General features: G+C 42.0%; 1 protein-coding gene and 1 non-coding gene across 4 annotated transcripts in view; both read right to left on the reverse strand.

The window, feature by feature from the left end:
- LMAN1 (lectin, mannose binding 1) overlaps positions 1-17,548 on the reverse strand; it is a 34,143-nt gene extending 16,595 nt beyond the window's left edge. The window contains exons 1-10 of one of the 3 annotated variants that reach the window (XM_023242051.2): positions 17,274-17,548; positions 13,768-13,922; positions 13,579-13,686; positions 12,540-12,601; positions 11,333-11,432; positions 6,842-6,965; positions 4,939-4,997; positions 4,108-4,240; positions 2,365-2,555; positions 2,175-2,245 (exon numbers count right to left, since the gene is read on the reverse strand). In XM_023242051.2, coding sequence (XP_023097819.1) covers positions 2,175-2,245; positions 2,365-2,555; positions 4,108-4,240; positions 4,939-4,997; positions 6,842-6,965; positions 11,333-11,432; positions 12,540-12,601; positions 13,579-13,686; positions 13,768-13,922; positions 17,274-17,511 — 1,241 coding nt within the window. In that variant the 5' untranslated portion in view covers positions 17,512-17,548. Of the gene's footprint in view, positions 1-2,174; positions 2,246-2,364; positions 2,559-4,107; positions 4,241-4,938; positions 4,998-6,841; positions 6,966-11,332; positions 11,433-12,539; positions 12,602-13,578; positions 13,687-13,767; positions 13,923-17,273 lie in introns of all 3 variants that reach the window. The other 2 variants (XM_023242050.2, XM_003995230.6) reach the window with 2 other exon arrangements.
- LOC123381460 lies at positions 8,534-8,677 on the reverse strand. The gene has a single exon (XR_006588472.1). It is a non-coding gene; the product is annotated as a U4 spliceosomal RNA (small nuclear RNA).
- Positions 17,549-22,781: the final 5,233 nt, after the last annotated feature.

Raw genomic sequence — 22,781 nt, forward strand, 5'->3', positions numbered from 1 at the left:
CCAAAAAATACGTGGGAAGGAATGATGAAAATAGGAAAAAAATAGCATTTGGGAAACATCTCGTTCTTGTCTCAGGCACAACATCAATGGAGGCTACAATTAGCAAGCAAAAGTTTAAACTAAAACAGGACATTACAAAGTTACATAGTCTCAAAGTATCTTTTCTGAAATATAATTAATCACCAAGGGAAAAACAGTAACTTTAAAGTAGAGAAAGCAGGAAGAAACCACCGTAATCAGGTGATCACAGCCAATGTCAACAGGAGCGAGACATACTGACATCATGAACATGATACGATGTTGCATTCTTCTCAAAAGTGCAGACCCTCCATCCAATCGTGAGTAAACACCAGACAAACCCAAACTGAGAGGCAGTGGACCAAAAAAGCGCTCACTGCAGAAACTGTCATGGGCATGAAAGACAAGGAAGGAAGGACTATCTCAGACTGGCGAAGTCTAAAGGGAAGTAACTAAACACAATGTGTGTTGCTGGACAGGATTCTGGAACAGAAAACAAGGCATTCGTGGAAAACAGGCAAAATCTGAGTAAGATCATTAGTTAACAGTACTGTACCGATGTTAATTTCTTAGTTCTGACTGTGCTATGGTTATGTAAGGTGTCAACATTAGGGGAAGGTGGGTGAGGGATATATGGAAATTATACTATTTTTGCAATGTTCAAAGTCTAAAATTATATGAAACTAAAGACTTTTAAAAATAATGCCACATGATCCAGTCTATTTCTGAAAGAATTTAACTATTCGTTTAGAGTCATAAATATTTTAATCATGAGTTCGCAACTTTTAAAGATTTTTTAAAATGCCAAGGGGCGCCTGGGTGGCGCAGTCGGTTAAGCGTCCGACTTCAGCCAGGTCACGATCTCACGGTCCGTGAGTTCGACCCCCACGTCGGGCTCTGGGCTGATGGCTCAGAGCCTGGAGCCTGTTTCCGATTCTGTGTCTCCCTCTCTCTCTGCCCCTCCCCCGTTCATGCTCTGTCTCTCTCTGTCCCAAAAATAAATAAACGTTGAAAAAAAAAATTTTTTAAATGCCAAATAGCACAAGGGAAAGAAGTACCAGTTTGCAGTTACAAGTTGGGTTGCCTCTAATCTCTAGGTGTAGATATTATCACCTTCTGTTTAACCTAATACTGTTTAGTTTTCCAGGGCTAAAGAACTCACCTCGACATTCTTGTTTGTCAAGGGTTGCATTGGTCCGGGCAGTGCTCTGAAGTGTTAGCTTATGAAATGTAACATTTTGGCTGTTTCTCTACATTAGGCATCAAAAGCTGTTAATTATCTGCCTAAGTGAATACTTTTTAGAAACTTATCAAAGTTCCACAGACACAGTACCTCCTCTCTGCTCCAACTCTTTGTTGGGTACAACTCTCAGGGTACAAGATGGAGTGAAAGAGAGGTAGTCACGTACACATATTTCCTTCCATATGGTTTTTATTCCATCAAAAAGTTCCTGCATGAGGTATGTTTGTATTGTCGCCCTACAATACTATGCATGTTTACTCTTCTAGCATTTTTTCATAGAATTGCTATACATTACATATATTCTTGTTATTTTAGAAATGTATGAATATTCCTGGCTGTCAAGCAGCTGTGACAAACATATTTTCTTGTAAGATGCTAAAGCAATTTTTCTGGTGTTCACTTTGGCACAAAGCACAAAAGTACTAAAGCATTTTTTTCTTTTCTGCCTTAGAACAATTTGAAAATTTAGGGATGTTGGTAGCTTTTAAATATCAAAGTTCTTGTACTTTACATTCCCCTATTTCAAAATGAATCAAAAAAAAAAAAAAAAAAACCTAGGGGCACCTGGGTGGCTCAGTTGGTTAGGCGACTGACTTTGGCTCAGGTCATGATCTCATGGTCCATGAGTTCGAGCCCCGAGTCGGGCTCTGTGCTGACAGCTCAGAGCCTGGAGCCTGCTTTAGATTCTGTGTCTCCCCCTCTCTCTGCCCCTCCCCTGCTCATGCTTTGTGTTTCTCTGTCTGTCAATAGTAAATAAACGTTAAAGAAAATTTAAAAAAAAAATCTAAAACATGATTCTTATCCCTACGCAGAATTCTTACAATAGTAATGTGCTTGCATATATACAGAGAGAAGTCATGAATTTTGGATAAATTTATCACTTAACACTCGGCGATTACTTTTGTTGACTTACTTCATTTCATTGACTTGTCTCAGAATCTCATGCTGAGTGTTCACAACAGTATCCATCTCTTGCTGAGTGATCTGGAGGGAAAACAAAAGAATCCAGTTCTGTACAAACACACTGCATAGCAAGCAACCTTTCTTTTCTACTTCTCCATCAGAGGCCACCTACGGCTCATACGTATATTTGGAAAGCTTACCTGTCCATGCTGCCCTGGGATTCCTGCTCCTCTTTTAGAGATCTCCTCGGTCAAGGAAGAGACATATCTTCTCTGTTCATCAAGAATCATATCTAATTGTCGGTTCAGTTGCTTGATTTCAAGATGGATACGATTCTGTCCTTCAAAGATTTGTCTCAGCTCACGATCTCCTACACTCTCAAATATTTCATCTGCTGAAATGGAAATTGCAACTTAAAATTATTAAACTCACCAACACATGTAGTTTTTGAAATACCGTAAGTTACTAAAGTATCAATATATAATAAAATTAGGGGTGCCTGGGTGGTTCAGTCGGTTGAGCGTCCGACTCATGATTTCGGCTCAGGTACTGCACGATCCCAGGGTCGTGGGATCGAGCCACATGTCAGGCTCTGCACTGAGCATGGAGGCTGTTTGAGATTCTCTCCCTCTATCACTCCCCCTGCTTCCATCTCTCTCTCTAAAATAAATAATAGTAATAAAAAAACATATACGTCACCATTTTTGCCATCTCTGCTGGTTGAATACTCACTATAAATTAGTTCCGAATTTTCACCTAAAAATAATTCTTTCAAATATCCTGCATAATTCTACTTATATGAAGAGGGTAAAACTCATCTACGTTAACGGATATCAGAACAGTGGTTTCGCCTCCGTGAAGAGGGCGCTGGCTTGAAAGAGGCACGGCGAGAAACATATTCTGCGTGCTGATCTGAGTGACAGTTACACATGTATACGTTTGTCAAAATTCGGCAAACTACGCTCTTAAAATCTGTGCACTAAAATTATTTTTAAATTATTACTTATGTAATTAATTAAAAAACGGAGTTGAAAACAGCACATTTTCCTTTCGTACCTATGCCGAAAATAAGATTACTTCATTTGAACCCTTATTACAATAAGCTTCAGGACACAGTCACAAACCATATGTTATACTTAAAACAAATCCAAGAAAAGAATTAAATTTACCTTTCATTTTTACCTGCATGAAGTCTGATTCATAGTATTTAGAGGATTTAGAGAATCACATGCTATCTGGAGTACAAAAGCTAGCTGTGAGCTTTATTATACGGCTTTGATCATCTGTGCTGGTGGGAACAATCCAAATAAAAGCTAGCAGATACTCTAAAGCCACTCTATTTGGACTTCTCATGTTTTGTTTCTGACAGCTAGCACACCCGAGTTCTTACTTACACTGGCTTAAGACTAATTATTTTAAGATTCGCCAATGTCAAAGTCCAGAGTTCTGTCAAGCAGTACACGGGAAGGAGAGCCAGAGAATCACTTCTCATTACTTCCACAAGCCTTCTGACATTTTTCCAGTGGTATCCCTCTATTAATAAGGTAATGTGTGCCACTCAAAAATGAAAGACATACACCTTAGATGATTTCATCCCATAAATATTTACTGAGTCGCAACTACCAGGTCAGCAATGGGGCTCTTTTTTTTTTAGGTTTAGGGGGCAGAGCAGTAAGCACACAAACAGAACCCCTGTCCTCACAGACCCTGCCCCGCGGTGGATCGCCGTCCGTCCGCATCACCTGGTATCCCCCGCTGCACGCTCTCCTAAGCCACGCTCTTACTGGCGGGAACGTCAACCTCCAAGCCTCGTGATGGCAGAAGATGCGCTCGTATACTGCTTCCGGAAACTATTTGGACGTGCCAGACAAGAGCTCAATGATGAGATGCACGCACGCGCCACAAGCCCCGTGCGGTTCTGAGCACAGCTTTCTCCAACTCACCAGGATGCCCTTGAAGGTCAGGGTGGCCCTTCTGGAATTCCTCCTTTTTTTTATCCAACTCTTGTTGAAAGTGCTCAAATTCCTCCTGATACTTTTCTTTTTCTTTTTCTGAAATTTCTTTATCTGGTGTAGGCTTTTTTGGAATTTAGAATCATTAAAAAAAAAAAAAAATTAGAAGGGTAAGAAAATACTAAACCTCCATATACTTTTCTGCCCTTCATTTCAACTACTCTACCACTAGTCGAAAGGCTAACGTAAAAATGTCATTTCTTATTTAGATCATAGCCAACTGACTCTTGCTGCTAATAATTATAACAGAACGATAATGCTAGGCACTTCCATTTACCGCGTGCCTGCCAGCAGTCCAACGGTCTGATTTAATGCTCACGACACCATAAGGTGACCAGTACAAATGTCTCAGTTTTACTAGGAAGAAACGGGGTGGTAACGGAAGTTGAGTAACGTTTACAAGGTTATATGGCAGTAATAGGCAGGAGGAAGACCCAAACCTAAGCTGGGCTTCCCGTTTTCAGCTACAAGGAGCTACCAATAAAGCGAAAATAGGGGCGCCTGGGTGGCGCAGTAGGTTAAGCGTCCGACTTCAGCCAGGTCACGATCTTGCGGTCCGTGAGTTCGAGCCCCGCGTTGGGCTCTGGGCTGATGGCTCAGAGCCTGGAGCCTGTTTCCGATTCTGTGTCTCCCTCTCTCTCTGACCCTCCCCCGTTCATGCTCTGTCTCTCTCTATCCCAAAAATAAAAAATAAACGTTGAAAAAAAATTTAAAAAAAAAAAAAAAAAGCGAGAATAAACTTTTTGAGAAAATTATACTTACCGGCTCTTTCCCAGGCTCAGTCAATTGGAAAGTCAGGAAAGAAAGGACATCGTGGTCATCTACAAATTAAAAAAAACAGAAACAAAAAACAATGAGAAAGTTCCATAACAGGTTATTTTTATGGTTGTGAAGTTACCTTAGAGAGAGCTATTGCTTTAAAAATAATCAGTATGAAAAATAACAAATATTAGCTCTAATCTGGTAAAGGCAATGGTGCTCTGTGAGCTTAGAGATAAAAATTCACCAGAAAGATTTACGTCAGAAATAAACTAAAATTCATGTTCTTTTATTCTAAACTAGAATATTTAACATTGCCTAATAAATAACACGTTTAATAAACAAGGGGAGAGGGGTGCCTGGGTGGCTCAGTCGGTTAAGTGACTTCAGCTCAGGTCATGATCTCACAGTTCGTGGGTTCAGGCTCCACATCAGGCTCTGTGCTGACAGCTCAGAGCCTGGAGCCTACTTCAGATTCTGTGTCTCCTTCGCTCTCTGCCCCTCCCCCACTCATACTCGGTCTCTCTCTCTCAAAATAAAAATAAACATTAGAAAAACAAGATAAAATAAGGGGATAAAGGATCATAATGAATAAGGGATAAGGGAACGAACAAACGAACGAAGGGTCAAAACAAGCCCAAACTCCTAAAACTGGCACCAAGATCCTCCCATATTTTCCCACAAATCTCCTTCACAGGCTGTGCCCCAGTCAAATGATACGATTTTCTGTCCTTCGTGTATTTCCACAGCTGTCACTGAACCCTTCCTACGGTACTTACCACTTCTCGCCTCACTTTCTTGTTATCAACTTGACACTGCTTTGTCCTGGCCTACTAGGACAGCCCTGATTTATCCATGTTGTCCTGGCATTACTATAATAGCATCTTCTTTTACTCTCAGAGCTTTCCAATTTAGATAATATGATCACTCTATCTAAATATCACTCATATTTGTTTCCCTCACATAGCAGATATTAACAATTTTACTTTATCTAAAATCGTATTTTAAAAATCAAATTAATCTCAGGCTGTGTAAGCTGAAAACAGGGACTTAGCAGATCATACCTCGTAACGTTGACCTAAATTACCAATCCTGGCTAGGATACCAGTCACGTCCACAAAGCAAGAGCAATTAATTTCAACTGGCAACCTCTATGCTTTCTGCCATTATTACGGAGATCTCGATATGCAGCCAGATTAAAGAGAATACTGTACCACCGTGGTGTAAGTTACATCATTTGGGGAGAAGATGTACAGTGGGATACAGCACTGCACACAGGAGTCAGAAATCCAAACCAAGTCTTGCCTTGGTCTGGCCATTACTGGCCATGTATATTTATAATGTCCTTTAATCCAAGGTTTGGCAAACTTAAGTAAAAACAGAGTAAATACAATCTATCCACTCCCTCCTTCCCTGTGATGAGGAGAGGAACAATCATATATTTGAAAATAATAGAAAATCATACAATGTACCATGTGAACACAAGATGGTATTAATGTCAAATAAGAAGTTCATTTATCACCAAAATGTAGGGGAAAAAAGTGGTAAAAGTGATAAATATACCTTGATGAAAGTTTAGTCCCCAATATTTCCTCAGGCTACCAAATTCACTTAAATGTGCCGGGACAACTTTCAGGATCGTAAACCACTTGACAATGAACCTTTTACAGGCCTGGCTTTAAGCACGCCTCCCTCACTATAAAACGGATGGTCTCTGTACCTCCCTGGATGCAGCCCCAGCCAGCTGTACACCTACAGAGCGGGAGCAGGACCCCGGCTCCATGGCCCACGTAAAGGTCACAGCCAGTCTTAAAAGGCTGAAAGGACACGAGTCCATGTGTCTCTACAGCACACTATTCCCAAGGAAACTCACAAACTTTCAACACTAGAAGACAGCGAGAGTTACCTGCGAGCCCTCCAGTTGCAGCAGATATTCCAAAATGTCCTTGAGGAGGGATAACCATATTATCCACTTTGGCGCAAAATTCATAATCATTTTTATCTGGTGTGAAGCCATTATTGACCATCACCTAAAAAGAGAGACTACAGCTATAGCTTTTATAACAGGCATTGTAAAATGAATGTCAAATAGTCAATGTGTGACTAACTGTCTTATATTTGGTCTAATAACCAACTGTCAAAAAGCTACCAGTTTTCTCTCACTACTAAAAAGGGTCATCTGCTGTCCATTAACTAACCTCACTTACTTGGAATCATTATACAAGACACTTCAATTTATTCTAACTCTACTATGTGTCAAAGGTTTAAAGAGAAATATTTGGTAACATTCCACGAAAAACTTACTGAAATAGAAGACTTAGGGAAGCATGACTACTTTCTTCGAACGGTTCGTACAGAAGAGGGATCAGACTTACTCTGAAACCCCAGTGACAGAGCCAAAACGAATAGGAGGAATTTACAATTTTTACTACAGCTGGTTGAGAATTAAATAGATTCACTTAGCAAGTCGTGAGCTTCTCTTCATTAAACTGGGGAGGGGGGTGTGACTGGACAGTCATAAGTTAGCAGAGACACCAGAAGTGACAGAAGTTGTACTGACAAAAAGGCAGAAGATGAAAATACTAAAAGGACGCCTAAGTTTCTATTTTGCAGAATGTATTTTTTTAAGTTTATTTATTTTTGAAAGAGAGAGAGAATGAATGCAAGTGGGGGCGGGGCAGAGAGAGAGAGAGAGAGAGAGAGAGAGAGAGAGAGAGACAATCCCCAGCAGGCTCCAAGCTGACAATCCTCAGCACAGAGCCCAACATGAGGCTTGAACCCACAAACTGTGAGATCATGACCTGAGCTGAAATCAAGAGTTGGACGCTTAACCAACTGAGTCACTCAGACGTCCCTGTGCAGAAGCTATTTTGGAAGTAATAACCCATAATGTCTTCAAAGAATCTTGGAATCCCAAGAAAGCGAAGAACCCAGCTGACACACAGATACTGATCTCCTGATCCCAATCAAGCAGTGGCCGAGCCTTTCACTCCCAGCAACCCAACGTAAGAGGGGCTGAGAGCGGGAGGAGGAGGAAGAGAGATGTCGTACTAGCATGGGGCACTTCTATTATTACTGCCAGAGGCCAGCATCACTTGTGACAGTGAAGATTTACTTACACAGGTAAAATGTTAGAGTGTTCTGCCCACATTTTTTAGCAAGAAAGGAAGACACTTGTCAATATGAAAGGCAAATCCTATATCATATAGTATGGAAACGTCAACTCCTACCAATTTTTCAAAACCACCTGCCGTCTATAGTTGACTAATAGTAGTATTCTGTTCCCCCTGATCAGTAACGCTATTTCAGTTTCCACCACTTGCAAACAGTGCTCCTCTACAGTGTTTTAAATCGGAATCAAGACCCGGTAAGACATTTGTCTTTGAGAGATAAAGAAAACAAAGGTGTCAGTTAATCACATTCTAGTTCTAATCCTAAAAACTTTCAACTCTTCAATATTTTTTCCTTGAACCTCAACAACCTGAAAATCCACTAGGAGTCTTTATTGTCTAGTGCTATTTCTTAAAAAAAAAAAAAAGAGAGAGAGAATAATAAACTCATCGTACTATGAGTTTGGAGGAACGTCAGGTCTGTGACTATACAGGTACCATTCATATGCTTTATTCATCTTACAGTTTCAACCCACTGTTAACTACTACACTAGCCGTACTTAGTTTTCAACTGGCAACAATCGTGCCTCAGATAAACCTCATCGGCTACGGTACTGCTGCTGCACAAATCTGTACTTGTTTTGACTATGTTCCTCCGCTAACAACATTTCTTGCTCCCCTTACTGTTTTTCCCTCTGAAGTTCAAACAAGTGGGACAAGATAAATGGATAAGTACCAATTCAATAAACATCCCCTGAGTTACTAAAAGGAGCAAAATATGAGGGACTATAAAGAATACAGGGTATAATGTCTGTACTGACAAATTTACAATCATATTGATGAGAAAAAAGACATACAGACCACAGTTGACTAGTAATTCAAGACAACATACTTTAAAGGCCACATACGCACTAGAAAAAAAAAAAACAGAGTTTTGGGGAGAAAGATCATTATCTTTATTATCTTTATTATTTATTATCACTTATTATCATATATTTATTATCATTATTATTATCTTTATCATTACCTGATAATGATGGAACAGGGATGTGACCTAGTGTGTTCAAGGAGCACGACTCTGCCACATAGAGAGAAGAGGGAGTGCATTACAGGAAGAGAGAAGAGACTGAGCAAACATAAAGGCTAGGACCGTTCAATCAGTCACGTGCCTTGCCAAGTCTCTCTCAGATGTATTCTTCACAGCACTAGCTCTACAGACATTCACGGATGTTAGGTGAACAAGTAATTCTGAAGAACGTAGAGTTTACTCACAGTTTGTTTCAAGACTTCCTAGAATGTGCTTTAATGAGCTAATATGCACAGTCGTGCCCCATCTCTTCTGAATGTGGAACTCTCTCGGGAGGACGTTTTGTAGGACGATTTTGGGTACTGTCGGTGGGGTTCGGTGCACTGTGTCTGTGGGCAGCCCCCCGGGGCAATCTGTGAACTAAAGTGTGGGTCTGCCCCCCCCCACCCCCCCAAGGTTGGTGGCTGGGCTGTACCACATGAAGGTGAGCACGACTTACTGATGACCCTAATGAAACTGTACCGGATGTGTAACAATTACAGTGGAACTCAGGTCCAAGTCCATCGTGACAGACCGGACACCTCATCTGCTCTGAGATCTCTAAACTAGTCTGGAATTTAAGACTGAGCCAATACAAAGTTCTCCAAAGAACAGCCAGTGCAAGCCTACCTCATGATTTAGGAGAAAGCAAAATTTAAGCCGGAATTTTTTCTTTATTTACAAGTATGCTATAACCAGGTATTGATGACACCTTTATCAAGCAAAGTTCACACGATATTAGTAATCATGGAACTGCTAACTAGATATGTCCACTTTAAATAGTACCCTGGACTCAATGTGTCTACAGCTAAACTCTCACCACCCCTCTGTCTTCCACTCCTTACTCAAACACAAACAAGGTGCTGCTTCTCGGCTTAGTTGTACAACTGGCCAGAAATCCGGGAACTAGCTTTGACTCCCCAGAGCCTCCCACCCCCAAGCAAACTAGTATTAAGTCCTGAGGTCTCTCCCTCCTAATCGCTTCCCCTCTCTTCTTCCCTCTCCCTCGGTTCAGACCACAAGTGGAGTCTTACACTAAGAGAGCACTCGGTTCATATCACAGTTGTGTTACTTACTGGGTATGACTCTAAGTTACTTAAAATTTCGCATATTCGTGGGGCGCCTGGGTGGCGCAGTCGGTTAAGCGTCCGACTTCAGCCAGGTCACGATCTCGCGGTCCGGGAGTTGGAGCCCCGCGTCAGGCTCTGGGCTGATGGCTCGGAGCCTGGAGCCTGTTTCCGATTCTGTGTCTCCCTCTCTCTCTGCCCCTCCCCCGTTCATGCTCTGTCTCTCTCTGTCCCAAAAATAAATAAACGTTGAAAAAAAAAATTAAAAAAAAAAAATTTCGCATATTCGATTGCCCCGTGTATGAGATGGGGATACCTACCCCACAGGGTTGCTGGAAAGAATAAGTGGGAAACTGCATGGAAAGGACCGAGCACAGGGAGTGACCCCTAAGAGTCGGAGTCTCCTTTCACAGATACCATTAAAGAACACAGCTGCTAAGTCATCTTCCCAAACTGCAAATCTAATCATTTCACTTTCCTGCTTAGAACTTGAAACAGTTGCCTACAGGACAAACCACCTGAGGCCTACAAGACGGGCTACTGCCGCCATTTTGACCCCACTTCCCACAGTCTCCTCTATCCTCCAGCCAAATTACGTGCTTTTCCCAAATCTTTCAAGAGTCCCTGTGCCTGTTTTCTCTGCCTGGTATATGCACCCCATTTAGGAAATTTCTATTTCCCCTTCCGGGTGCAGCTCAACTCTGAGCAACTATTCCTGACCCTCCCCGCTCCGACCCGGCAGTGTGGAAAATTCTATGCCCTTGATTACTTAATGGCATGCGTGTTGCAGCACGTGTCACATAGTGTAAGCAATGTTACAGAAGTGTCTCCACTCCACTAGACTAAATGCTCTTTGGAGAAAATGGCCTTTATCTTACTCATATTTCTATCTTGCTGGCTTGCGTATGTATATGATGTGTGAGACACAATAAGTTGGATGCTTAAGCATATGCTGATGGCAAACCCACTGGCAAGGTTTTACAACACGTCGCCACTTATACCGAACTTTGAAGCCACTTCCGCCCTCTCACAGTGACTCTGAGTGTATAAACAATATCCAAATTTACATGCCTTTGATTTCTACCAAAGATTCAACCTGAAAGGTCACGCTGGAATACTGTCCGTTCGATTATCTCCAAGTGCATGCTACGTACCGTCAGTGTTTTCTGGTAATATGTGATCTTTGCCCGGACAGGATAGGGTTTATTACGAAAGTCCCTCTGGCAACTCGCTAAAGCTTGACTGGCGCCATCACTGCAGTATGAAGAAAAGGAAAACAGACAAAAAACGTAACAAAGCTTCCCGATATTTAAAAACTCACTATTTAAAATGACCAACGTCCAGAGAGATAAAACAACAGTAAGTTATGACAAAGTCTTGGGATACTTGAAGTTATTTATTCAGAAGACACAAAGTTAAGGCACGAGTTTTTTTTCCCGTGATTCTTGTTGGAACCACGGAGAGTGTCAGAAGCCAGTGTTCCCATGTGCTGACCCTAAGAGGAAAGTTACCCCTCCCACGCGAGACTAGAGCCACAGTCCTTTACGGCCCAATCGAATACGTGTGGAGCTTTCAAAACTGCCGATTCCTAGACACCCCCCCCCAAGTGAACTGAAGCAGACTCACAAGGAGTGGCCTTGGCACCCTCTACTTTAAATAGCTCCACGGGTGGTCATGATGAACCAGGAGGATTAAAAATCACTAAGGTAGGAAACAGTAAAAAAAAAAAGTGCAGATAAGTTAATTTTTCTTATAGTTTACTGACTGGCTCAAAGGTAATTCCTCCCACAACAAACATGTAAAAATAAAAAAGTCCATACCTAATTCATACACAGCATAAATATACTAAACACAAGTTTTGTAGCCTGCTGAGAATCTTTAAATACAGCAACATGAAGGATGAATAAGGTGGCATAAATTGCTTGGCCACTAGTCTGGTCAAGACTTTGAACTTTATTTTCGAGAGATAAAGATGAAAGAAACATGACTAATGGCATTACTGAGAACCAGGAACCTTTTACAAACCTTTCAACGTATTACATAACTTTAGGTTGAATAAAACAACACATTTTTATGTTTGAAATCTGAGGTGGTCCATAGAATGAACTTTAAAACAGGACCAAATTAAAATAAGACCTTTCCACCAAGTTACAAAATATATCAAGAAAAGGAACAATCTTATTTCATCCGGAAAATATTCAGTCTATGGCCATACCACCCCGAACGCACCCGATCTCGGAAGCTAAGCAGGGTCGGGCCTGGTTAGTACTTGGATGGAAAATGTTCAGATTTGAAACCGTGTATTTTCCAAGGTTTTCAAAAAGAAGCTGAAATCAAATAATATATAAAGCACACACTTACTTTTGATGGTCATAATGGATTTGTCCGTTGTTGCCTATGATTACTATAGCAGGATTATTTTTCTAAAAACAAAAAGAACGCATTTGTTTTAAAGAATCCTTAGGTCGAAGAATGCTAGATCATTCTAGAAGTGCTATAAGGCCTCTTACATCTCTAAAAATTCTAGGGCTCAAAATGTTAAAATAATTAATAGGAAAGATTTCTACATATTTAGAAAAATTTTAGTAAACTCTTCTAATCATTCAAAAACAGAGTCACTGAACACTTCAAGAAAGACTGATGATGTGCCCTGTGTGAATAATCAACTACAACACAGATGTGAGGAACCACTGTGAGCGTGGGAGAAGTGTGGGACCCAAGGGAGCTTACTAGCCAGAGGACTAACACACCTCAGCGTTCAAGAAGTTATTAAAGTTCTCCTTTAAAAGTGCTAATAATGACTTCTGACAATCAGCAGAGAAACTACCAGCTGAAACAAAGATCATCAATCTTAAGGCGGCTAACACATAAGTTAATGTTTCCAATTCACAAGTAGACTTTGCTCTTACTGTTTTAGGCTCTCCTAAGGACAGCACCAGAGAACTTGATCAAAAAGTGAAGTGACTCACATATGAGAAAGTATTAACATGAAAAAGTATTAATATGTGAGCTAGTAGTAGTAATGCACATGGGTATTTTCATGAAAATAGACTGTAACAGTCTTCTAAACACTATTGGTTTCACTGCCTATGTCTAAATGATCCATGCTTATCATCAAAATTACTAAGCATACACAGGGGGCTGGGGAGGGAGGTCATTGCAAAGTTCTCAGAGTTAGAGCTCCATTATGACCTCCAGTTGATGTACAACAAATCATGAACTCATAGCTTTAAATTTCTAAACTCCTGGCTACATAAAGACTAATCATCATAATTTAAAATATAGTTTGGAGAGTTCTCTACTACTAACCTGACAAAAGTGTTAAATAAACTAATTCCTCACAGCCTAACTTTGTTAGCAGGTACACTCAAGCAGGTAACGGTCCTGACAACAAGCATACCTTTCCGTCGTTGTCAAAAGAATCGAAAAATATTCCAACGCCATTCCACATATCAGCTGATCCAAACACAGGACCCTCCAAGCCTTGATTTTCTGTATACCAAACTGCCTGTAAATATAAATAACAGGAGGCATTTAGAGGCTAGTGGTATATGCATTGATACACATTTTAGATGTTAAATTCTCATACCAGGCCATCAGCTCCAATTCGACCTCTTCCAGTCACTCGAAATGTCACCTCAACTTCCCAGTTTTCAAAGGCTGCTTTTGTCTTTGTCCACACTGATCCTCTTTGGCTTTTTAAAGAGGGTGCTATTCGAATTTGATCTGAACTTGGAATAGCATCTAAAACAAAAATCAGGGAAGGAAAGCTTTAAGTTATAATTAGGTAAAACTCAATGAACCATCACCAAACTGTTCCATATACCTATAGAGATCGAAGTTTAACACAGTAAGCTGTACAAAAATTTTGTTAGGAAAAAATTACACATTGACAGTTTCAACTTTAAAATTTTAGATGCTTCTAACAGCTCCCTTGCCATCTTTTGAACAGTGACATACCTCTGGAAAGAGAAAGAAAGACAGAAAGAAAGAAAGACAGACAGACAGAAAGAAGAAAGAAAGAAAGAAAGAAAGAAAGAAAGAAAGAAAGAAAGAAAGAAAGAAAGAAAAAGGATGGAAGGAAGAAAGAAAGATTAAAGCTGCAACCATACACTAAAAATTCAAGGGGCAGGAGGGAAGAAATTATGGCTTAAAAAGCAAACCTACTATTTGATTCCCAGAATATTCTTTTCCAAGTACCTCAAAAACTTGCATACTTTTTTTTTTTTTTAACTGCGAAGGATTTTACCAATTTACAAATGTAGGACGCTCAAACGGTGTGAAAGGAACATACTACTAGGAATCAAGACTTATTCCTAGTCTCAGTTCCGCTGTGTGACTTTGAGCAAATAATTCTCTTACTGTCTTGGGTTCACCATATGTTCACCTGTAAAATGAAGGGGCTGGGCTCAATCACTTCCAGAAACACCCCAAAAGTTATATGCAAAATTCTGTGCATATATACATTCTTCTAGGGAGAGGGTCAATTGAATTTCAAGGCAATGAACAGTTTTTTAGCAACAGCAGATTCTCAAAGAGAATTGTGATCCCCAAAACAGTGGTCTGCATCTCCAAGCTAGGCTCAAGTCCCAGCTGCACCACTTGCTAGCTATTTGTACGAAAGTTACTCCATTTCTCTAACAACCTCACGGGCACAGAAGTATTTCAATAAATGTTAGCTAGTCCTGTTAATAGAACTAGATATTATGAAAGCACCTATCGGGCCTAAGTTCAAACAATTCTAACACACCCTCCTAGATATTAACCAGTTCTGACATCCATGCTTGGAAATACCTGTATTATGTCTTTACAGCTAGGAGAAACTGACAAAAAGACAAGTCGAGATGTTTTAGTAAGATCAGTAACTATCTGTCACCATGACTTTCAAATGCTTAAAAGGGTGGGGAAGACATCATGGAAAGAGTACTGGACAGAGTATCAGAAGACCTTGATTTGTGTTCTATTCTACTGACACTAGCTATGTAACCTTTTCCAAGAACGTTAACCTTTCTGAACAGTTTTTTTTCATCTATAAAGCAGCTAACACCTGCCTTGCTTACAAATGATCAAATCAGAGAATGAAGGGGAAAGAGCCCTGAGACCTAGCTACAAAGGGTTACAAATTGTCGTGATCATTTTTGTGCCCTTATGAACCCAGGATGTGTGCTAACAGTACAAAAGGACATTAGAGTTAAGAAAAGAAACACTGTCGATTTGGCCTTCATTTGGGGATGAATGTAATGGGCCATGTTTAAACTAAATCTTAAATTTCTCTATTTGAAAAAAACTGCTTTAAATAATGGCTCTCCGGGTAAGGAAAAAAATGATCAATGGAGTTAAGAAGACAGTGAGACTGTAAAAATTACAGTGATAATGAAAACAAGAAGTATTCACAGCAGGGATTCCTTGAGTCAGTATGTAGAAAAATCATGACTAAAATATTAATCCCCTTATTTCACATTCAGTCTAGTCATCAACTTTAATTCACCCAGGTACTCTCTAGGACATTTTTGCAGCAGACAAGTTTGGTTGAGTACAGACTGTAGAGAAAGTCAAGGTAACTAATTTGAGTAGTTGGTTAACATTCCCAATTGGCTGATGTATGTGGTGTTAGGTGGCAAAGACAGAGCAAGCAGGCAAGGGACAGATGCAGAAGTGAAAAAGTGGGAACAAATCCATCACCACTACTGAAAACTTTATCGTCGTTCCAAAACAAAAACAAAAACTCCAAAAACCTGTGTTTGGCGCATCCGCATCATCTTTACGTATTAGGACCGATATCACCTTGATTAACAAAAGCCCAGCAATATACCCTTGATGAGTGGGCACACAGTGAATACCTGCTGAGTAACAAGTACTCAGCACTCCACTTCAAATACTTAATGACTTGGTCATTAAGTCAAATTGAAATTTTATACCTTTGAGTTTATACATTAATTTCAGTGAACCGGCTCTTACTAACAGTGTTTCCAATTCAGTCATTACTTTCTAGAAATGGGATATTTTATTTCAAGCACTGGACAATCTAACACAAAGCATACAAACACCTTCTATAAATAATTGTTTCATGACACATAAAGATGGAACTCAAACTGCCAGACTTTTCACCCCGTATCAAGGCATCTGCCACTTGGTTCAAAGGGTACATCTGATGGTCACTGAACAGAGCTTACAGCATGCCAAGTGTTATGGCTGGTTCCTTAGTCAGCAGTGACACATCAGCACTAGAAAGTACAGATTCCTTTTCTTCCACACATGTCAATGTGTAGCAAGCCTCTCTTATCTACTAACAGTGACAAACACACAGAGTGAATAAAACTCGGGGCACAGATTACTTTCAATTTTCAAAAAAAATAAAAATATCTTTTAAAAGGCTGCATCTGTTATTCTCCAGTGTCAAGTGCAGAAACAATCAATACGAAAAAAAAAAATCCCTGTTACTAAAGGGACGAGCGTGACTCTTGCTACATAAGACGAGAGAAAAGCTCAAAGACCACACCAAGTCACTATGAGGCAAATTCAAGGTATTCCAGTAACATAACAATGTTCTCAGACGTAAAAAAAAGACTCAAAAACTACTCTAAAACTAACGTATGCCATCTCCGGAGGCGTCAGTAGGTACTGGGTACAACCTGGAGCATTCAACATTGCTGACACCGGAGAAAAGACAGCAGGGGAGGCCCAGGAGAAGCGGGAAAGGAGGGAGGGAAGCTGCCTAACAGGTCTCAGGTTGGGATGGCCGGGGGTGGGGCTGCGGGACGTTCCCGGCGAGACGTGGCATCAGGGTGAAACGCGATGCTTACAAGAGAGTTGGAGTGCCTGCAAGTGTAGGAAAGTAACAAAACACCTCTACGCCGAACGGAAAGAACGGACGACATCACGGAAAAGAGGACAGGAGGACGAGGGGTGGCAGAATGGGGTTGGGGGGAGCCTTAGGGGGCAGGCGAAGAGAACCCTGCGGACCAGAGCCGACCTGCAGGAGGGGCTGCTGAGAAGGGTCCACCGCGCCAGCGGAGTGCAGCCGGGAGAGGGTGAAGAGGAGGAGACGCAAGGCGAGGAGGGGACCCTGGCCCCCCGCCCTCTTTCCCGGCTTACTCCCCGCGTGGGCCCAGAAGGGCACTGTCCCGTCGCTTTGCACCAGGTGCGGCCCCTTGAAGCTGTATTTGTACTCGAAACGGCGGTGTGGCGGTGCGGCTGCGGTGCCCGCGGCACCAGCGGCCGCGGGGTCGCCTCCCATGCCGTCGCCCTCGGCGAAACGACTAAGCGACAGCAGCAGGGCGCAGAAAAGAGACCGAACTCTGGCCTGGGGACCCCTATGCCTGGATCCCGCCATCTTGGATTCTGGGAAGCGGAGGCCGGCGGGAGGAGGAGGGGCGCGGGAGCTACGGACGGCCAACAGGGCGCTCGCTGATTGGCGGAGCCCGAGGGACCCCGAGGGCAAGGGTGAGCCCCGCCCCCGGCCTCCGCCAGCCCGGCGGCCGCAGGACTCGGGGCATCTGTGGGCGGGGCCCCGCGGGAGGGGGCGGGGCCTGGAGGCGGCGCTGTCTACGCGCCCCGCCCGTCCTCTCCCGGGCGGGAAAGGGTCTCCTACATTCCCTTCCCAGGCGACGGGGAGCGTTGGGGGAGCGCCACACACGCTTCCCCGCAAGAAGCTTTCTCCTGCCTCCTAACACACGTTAGAGGTGGAATTTGCGAGCCCTAACGCCTGTGGACTCCCCACATCTGTCTTCCCTGCCTACAATAAACCGTTCCAGTACTAGAAAAAAGTCTTTTTTCTTTTTTTCTTTTTGATGTGATACCAGTTGTTCAGTAGCTGGTTTTCATTAGGTGGACTTTGCAGAAACAAGTCTTTCCAGAAACAAGGCATAGGTACCAATATGATGGTCCCAGCTCGCTGGGCTCCATCAGCCTGTGTTAGGGCCATGAAGATTAACCTAGGGAGTTTGGATATTGCCATTGAAAGTAGGAAGTGTCTGTAATGGCCTTAAAGGAGAAAAAACGGGCAGGTTTTTGTTGAAAGAGAACACCTAGACGAGAGGTGACTAGTGTCTGGAGTGAAACGTGAGTGGGATAATAGAAACAAGAAGCAAGGGAGAGAACTTGACGGCGAATAACTTCAAAACCTAAGACTACCGGTTTCTCCCCTGATCCCACCTCAACAGGCCCTCCACCTTGTATTTCTTTAGGTTTGGCTTTCAGTTGAGGTAATGATAGCCTGGCTGGATATTACTAAATACTAAATACCTGCACACTATTCGTTCCTCCTTCTGGCCTGATTAACACATTTTGTTCAGGGTGGCAATATATCCAGCTGAAATACTCATTTCTCCAGCCTGCAGGGCATCTAATGAAAGGTCTGAGGGAGTCACTTACCAAATCAAAAGGTAAAACCTCACTAGATGAAGGGGGTCCCTTTCCCTGTTTGTCCTTCTTCCTGCTTAAAATGTGTATGCAATGTCTGGAGAGCAGCAGCCATCTTGTGACCGCTAAAAATGATGGCACAAGAAGCCAGGAGGGCCCCTATCTTTAATGATTGTCCTGAGCTCCCAAGTCTGCCTATTCCAGACTTCTGTCTTCTGAGATAAGACCCTCACTCATTTAAGCTATTATCTCCGGGTTTTGTCACCTGCAATCCTAACTGATAATCATAGCTCACATGTACCGTGTATCAGGCACTATTCAGGGTGATAAACATACATTTACTCATTTAGGAGGAAATTAACCCAATATTTTCATCTAACATCAAGGCCTTGCCCTAGCTATTTCATTGATAAGAAATAGACCTCTTGCTCAAACTATCTGACTGTCGTCCCTAAATAGTATGTGGAACATGTGAAAAGCCCTTTTTCAAGTTTCACCAATTATAAATCAGTCATGGAATGGGAAGGCTTGTTTACAATAGGATGATGTTTTATATTAAGGTCAATCCCATATTATAAGTCGTTTTTTTTAATATATAAGTTTTGTAAAATACAACAAGAAGGGATTATCCACTACTCTCCAATGCCTGAGGAAATTTCAATTTTTAAGTCAAACTTGGGGAAGTCCCTCCCCAGCCTACTGAGCCCAGCACAAGGCTGAGAAATGAACTCACTTTGGTAACTGATTCTTTGTAACTCTTTCCTGGTAAGAGCCAGCCAGAGGAGTCTAGTTGTATGCCTCTTCTATGAGAGCAAAAAGTATCTTAGATGACAGAAGATTGATAGGACTATCCCATTTAAAAAACCTATGGTAAGACTAGGGGCGCCTGAGTGGCTCAGTTGGTTATGCAGCCTGCCGACTCTTGATTCCGGCTCAGATCTTGATCTCACGGTTTGTGAGTTCCAGCCCTGCCTCAGGCTCTGTGCTGATAGTGCTGAGCTTGCTTGCGAGTCTCTCTCTGCCCCTCCCCCACTCGCTCACTGTGTCTCTCTCAAAAGTAGAATAAACTTCAAACCTATGGTGATGTTTTGCTTTCAAATGACTGAAGAGAGTAGGAGCAGATTGGGAGTGTTTCTTCCTCCTGGTCTTTCCACTCACTGAGGTAGCCTTGTGGATCAATGTGGTGTTTTCCATAATTGGTGATCAATTCATCTACATTCCCCTTACCAGTGACATTCATTCTTGTTGTCTGGAGTCGGGGATAAAAAAATCTATGGGCCATAAAAAAAAAAAAAAATCTTTGGGGCGCCTGGGTGGCGCAGTTGGTTAAGCGTCCAACTTCAGCCAGGTCACGATCTCGCAGTCCGGGAGTTCGAGCCCCGTGTCAGGCTCTGGGCTGATGGCTCAGAGCCTGGAGGCTGTTTCTGATTCTGTGTCTCCCTCTCTCTCTGCCCCTCCCCCGTTCATGCTCTGTCTCTCTCTGTCCCAAAAATAAATAAACGTTGAAAAAAAAATTAAAAAAAAAAATCTTCTATGCCCATGAGACACTTCAGTGACCTTATAATAGACCCTCATTTTCATTTAAGCTCGCTGGAAAAAATTTCACGTAGTTGTAGCAAATATAGTGTTAAAACTAAGGTTACGTGACAATTCATTAGTTGCGTTAATGGCTTAACCAACTTGGGGGCCGCATAATGACTTTAAATCAATCATACTTGATAAGAGTAATGAACATGAGGCTATTATCTGCTTGATCCTTCAATGTGTGATCATTCATTCATGCATGTGTTCATTTGTATTCACTCATTAAGCATAACTGAGTACTCCACTATCCTAAAGGCCAGGTAGTAAGCATACAGCCTCAATAGAGAATTCAGATTTAATCTTTTGTACATATATATTTTTTTAAGATTTTATTTTTAAGTAGCCTCTACAACCAACATGGGGCTCAAGCTTACAACCTTGAGATCAAGAGTCACACGCTCTACTGACTGAGCTAGCCAGGTACCCCCATAATATATTGTACTAAAGGGGATGCTTTGGGCTACAGAAACAAACAAAACTCCATTGAAAGTGGCTGAAACAGTAAGGAAAACTATTATCTCATGGAACTGTAAGTTAGAGGTAGGACTGAGTGCAGGAAGTTACATGGCTCTGTTGTGCATCTTTTTTTTTTAATTTTTTTTGAATGTTTATTATTTTTGAGAGAGACAGAGACAGAGAACAAGCAGGGTAGGGGCAGAGAGAGAGCGAGACACAGAACTGGAAGCAGGCTCCAGGTTCTGAGCTGTCAGCACAGAGCCCGATGTGGGACTCAAACTCACAGACCATGAGATCATGACCTGAGCTGAAGCCGGTCACTTAACTAACTGAGCCACCCAGGTGCCCCTGTGCATTTTTGAAAGTTCCTTGGCTCTACTTTGTATTGACTTTATCCTTGGGCTTCTCTCCAGCTTCTAAGATGGCAGTTTCTTCTTCATATTCCATGGGAGAGAGAAAAAAAATCTCTCTTCCAACGTTGGAATCAAACGTCTGTTCTTTATTCAACTTAGGTTACATGCCTGTCTTTGGAACATTAACAGTAGCCAAGGGAAAACCACTCACTGAGTCAATTACTGATTAGAGGATGGGATTACTAGATTTGGTTAAGAACAGTGGCCCCCCCCTTGGGGCGCCTGGGTGGCTCAGCCCGTTGAGCATGCGACTTTGGCTCAGGTCGTGATCTCGCAGTCTGTGAGTTCAAGCCCCGTGTCAGGCTCTGTGCTGACAGCTCGGAGTCTGGAGCCTGTTTCAGACTCTGTGTCTCCCTCTCTCTCTGACCCTCCCCTGTTCATGCTCTGTCTCTCTCTGTCTCAAAAAATAAATAAACGTTAAAAAAAATTAAAAAAAAAAAAAAGAACAGTGGCCCTCAAATCTCACTGTGATTCAGGGTTACCTGTGGAACTCCGCCCCCAACATTCACAGTTTAGTAGGTCAAGGATGGGGCCTAAATGCTGTGTGTTTGGGAACCCTACTGTGAGAATCACCGGCTTAGACAGACGTCATGATCTACCTCAGGAACTGGGGAAGGAGTCAGCTCCGCTGGGCCACCTGGGCTACGTGTGGGAGGGGTGACTCTTTGACCAAAGCTGGGGTTCTGTTTAGAAAGAAGGTTGACATGAAAGACCGAAAGACAAGAAGTAGCATCTCCTATACACGTTTCGGCAAAAACATGATAATGTCCTAGCTTTTATAGACGATTAAGGCTGCAAATGAAACAGGGATCTACATTAGGGGGACATGACAACTGATTATAAGAAAGAGTTTTCAAGGTTACACCATAGTTCAAATAATCAGATCCTTTTAATCAACAGGGATACAAGATGCAACATTTCTAAGGAAGGTGGACACCGAGTCGTATCTAGCCTCTGCATAGAACAGTTTCTCCCCTCTTTGGATCGCCTTGTGGAGTCTCCATAAGCAACTTGCTGACATCCTTTTCAGGATGGTTTTTAATTAGGATACCTTTTTACTTTTTACCTTTGAGGGTGTGATAATGGGATGTTTTGAGTGGTCAGTCTTTTTAATCAGCTGTCTCTGAACCCATTTGCCAAAGCAGAGTAAGAGAGACAAAAAGGGGTTTCCCAGAGCGTGCTCCTTAAAACTCCCCGGGTACCAAGAGATGCTATGAGATACTTGGAGCATAAGAGTTTTATAAGTAAGTGTAGAAGACGCGAATGTTCCTATGCACAGTAAAGTGTTAAAAATGCATAGAAATACTCTAGGGGTGAAACCCAATTGATGTCGTTTTAGGACATTTCCCCAAGTTATTTGATTACAGGAGCCTTTTTGCACAACACTTGTTAACGTACTGCAGGACTTCTGTCTTGTGGAACACACTTTTGGAAATGCTGAACAAAAGGACTTTACCACACCATCGAGTCAAGGAAAATCTCAGTTTGTTTCCATTAATAACCACTCCAAGTTTTACCAGACTTCTCTCTAAAAGCAATTCACTCTGATGGCTAATCTGAGGATACCATAGACAAAATCAATATCTGAATGCTTCACACACACCATGAGTAAGCTATGATCAAATGTAATAAAATGATTTTCATAGAATTTCGCTACTAATTTCTCCTTTGACCACTTCAGGTGGACAAGATGAGGGCTTCTGATGCCTTATACACAACAGATTCTTAAATATTTTTAAAGGTGGTACATAGCTGAGAAATATAGTCACGAACACGCAAAGCTTTATGT

Source organism: Felis catus, chromosome D3 (genome assembly GCF_018350175.1).
Source record: "Felis catus isolate Fca126 chromosome D3, F.catus_Fca126_mat1.0, whole genome shotgun sequence".
Taxonomy (NCBI): Eukaryota; Metazoa; Chordata; class Mammalia; order Carnivora; family Felidae; genus Felis; species Felis catus.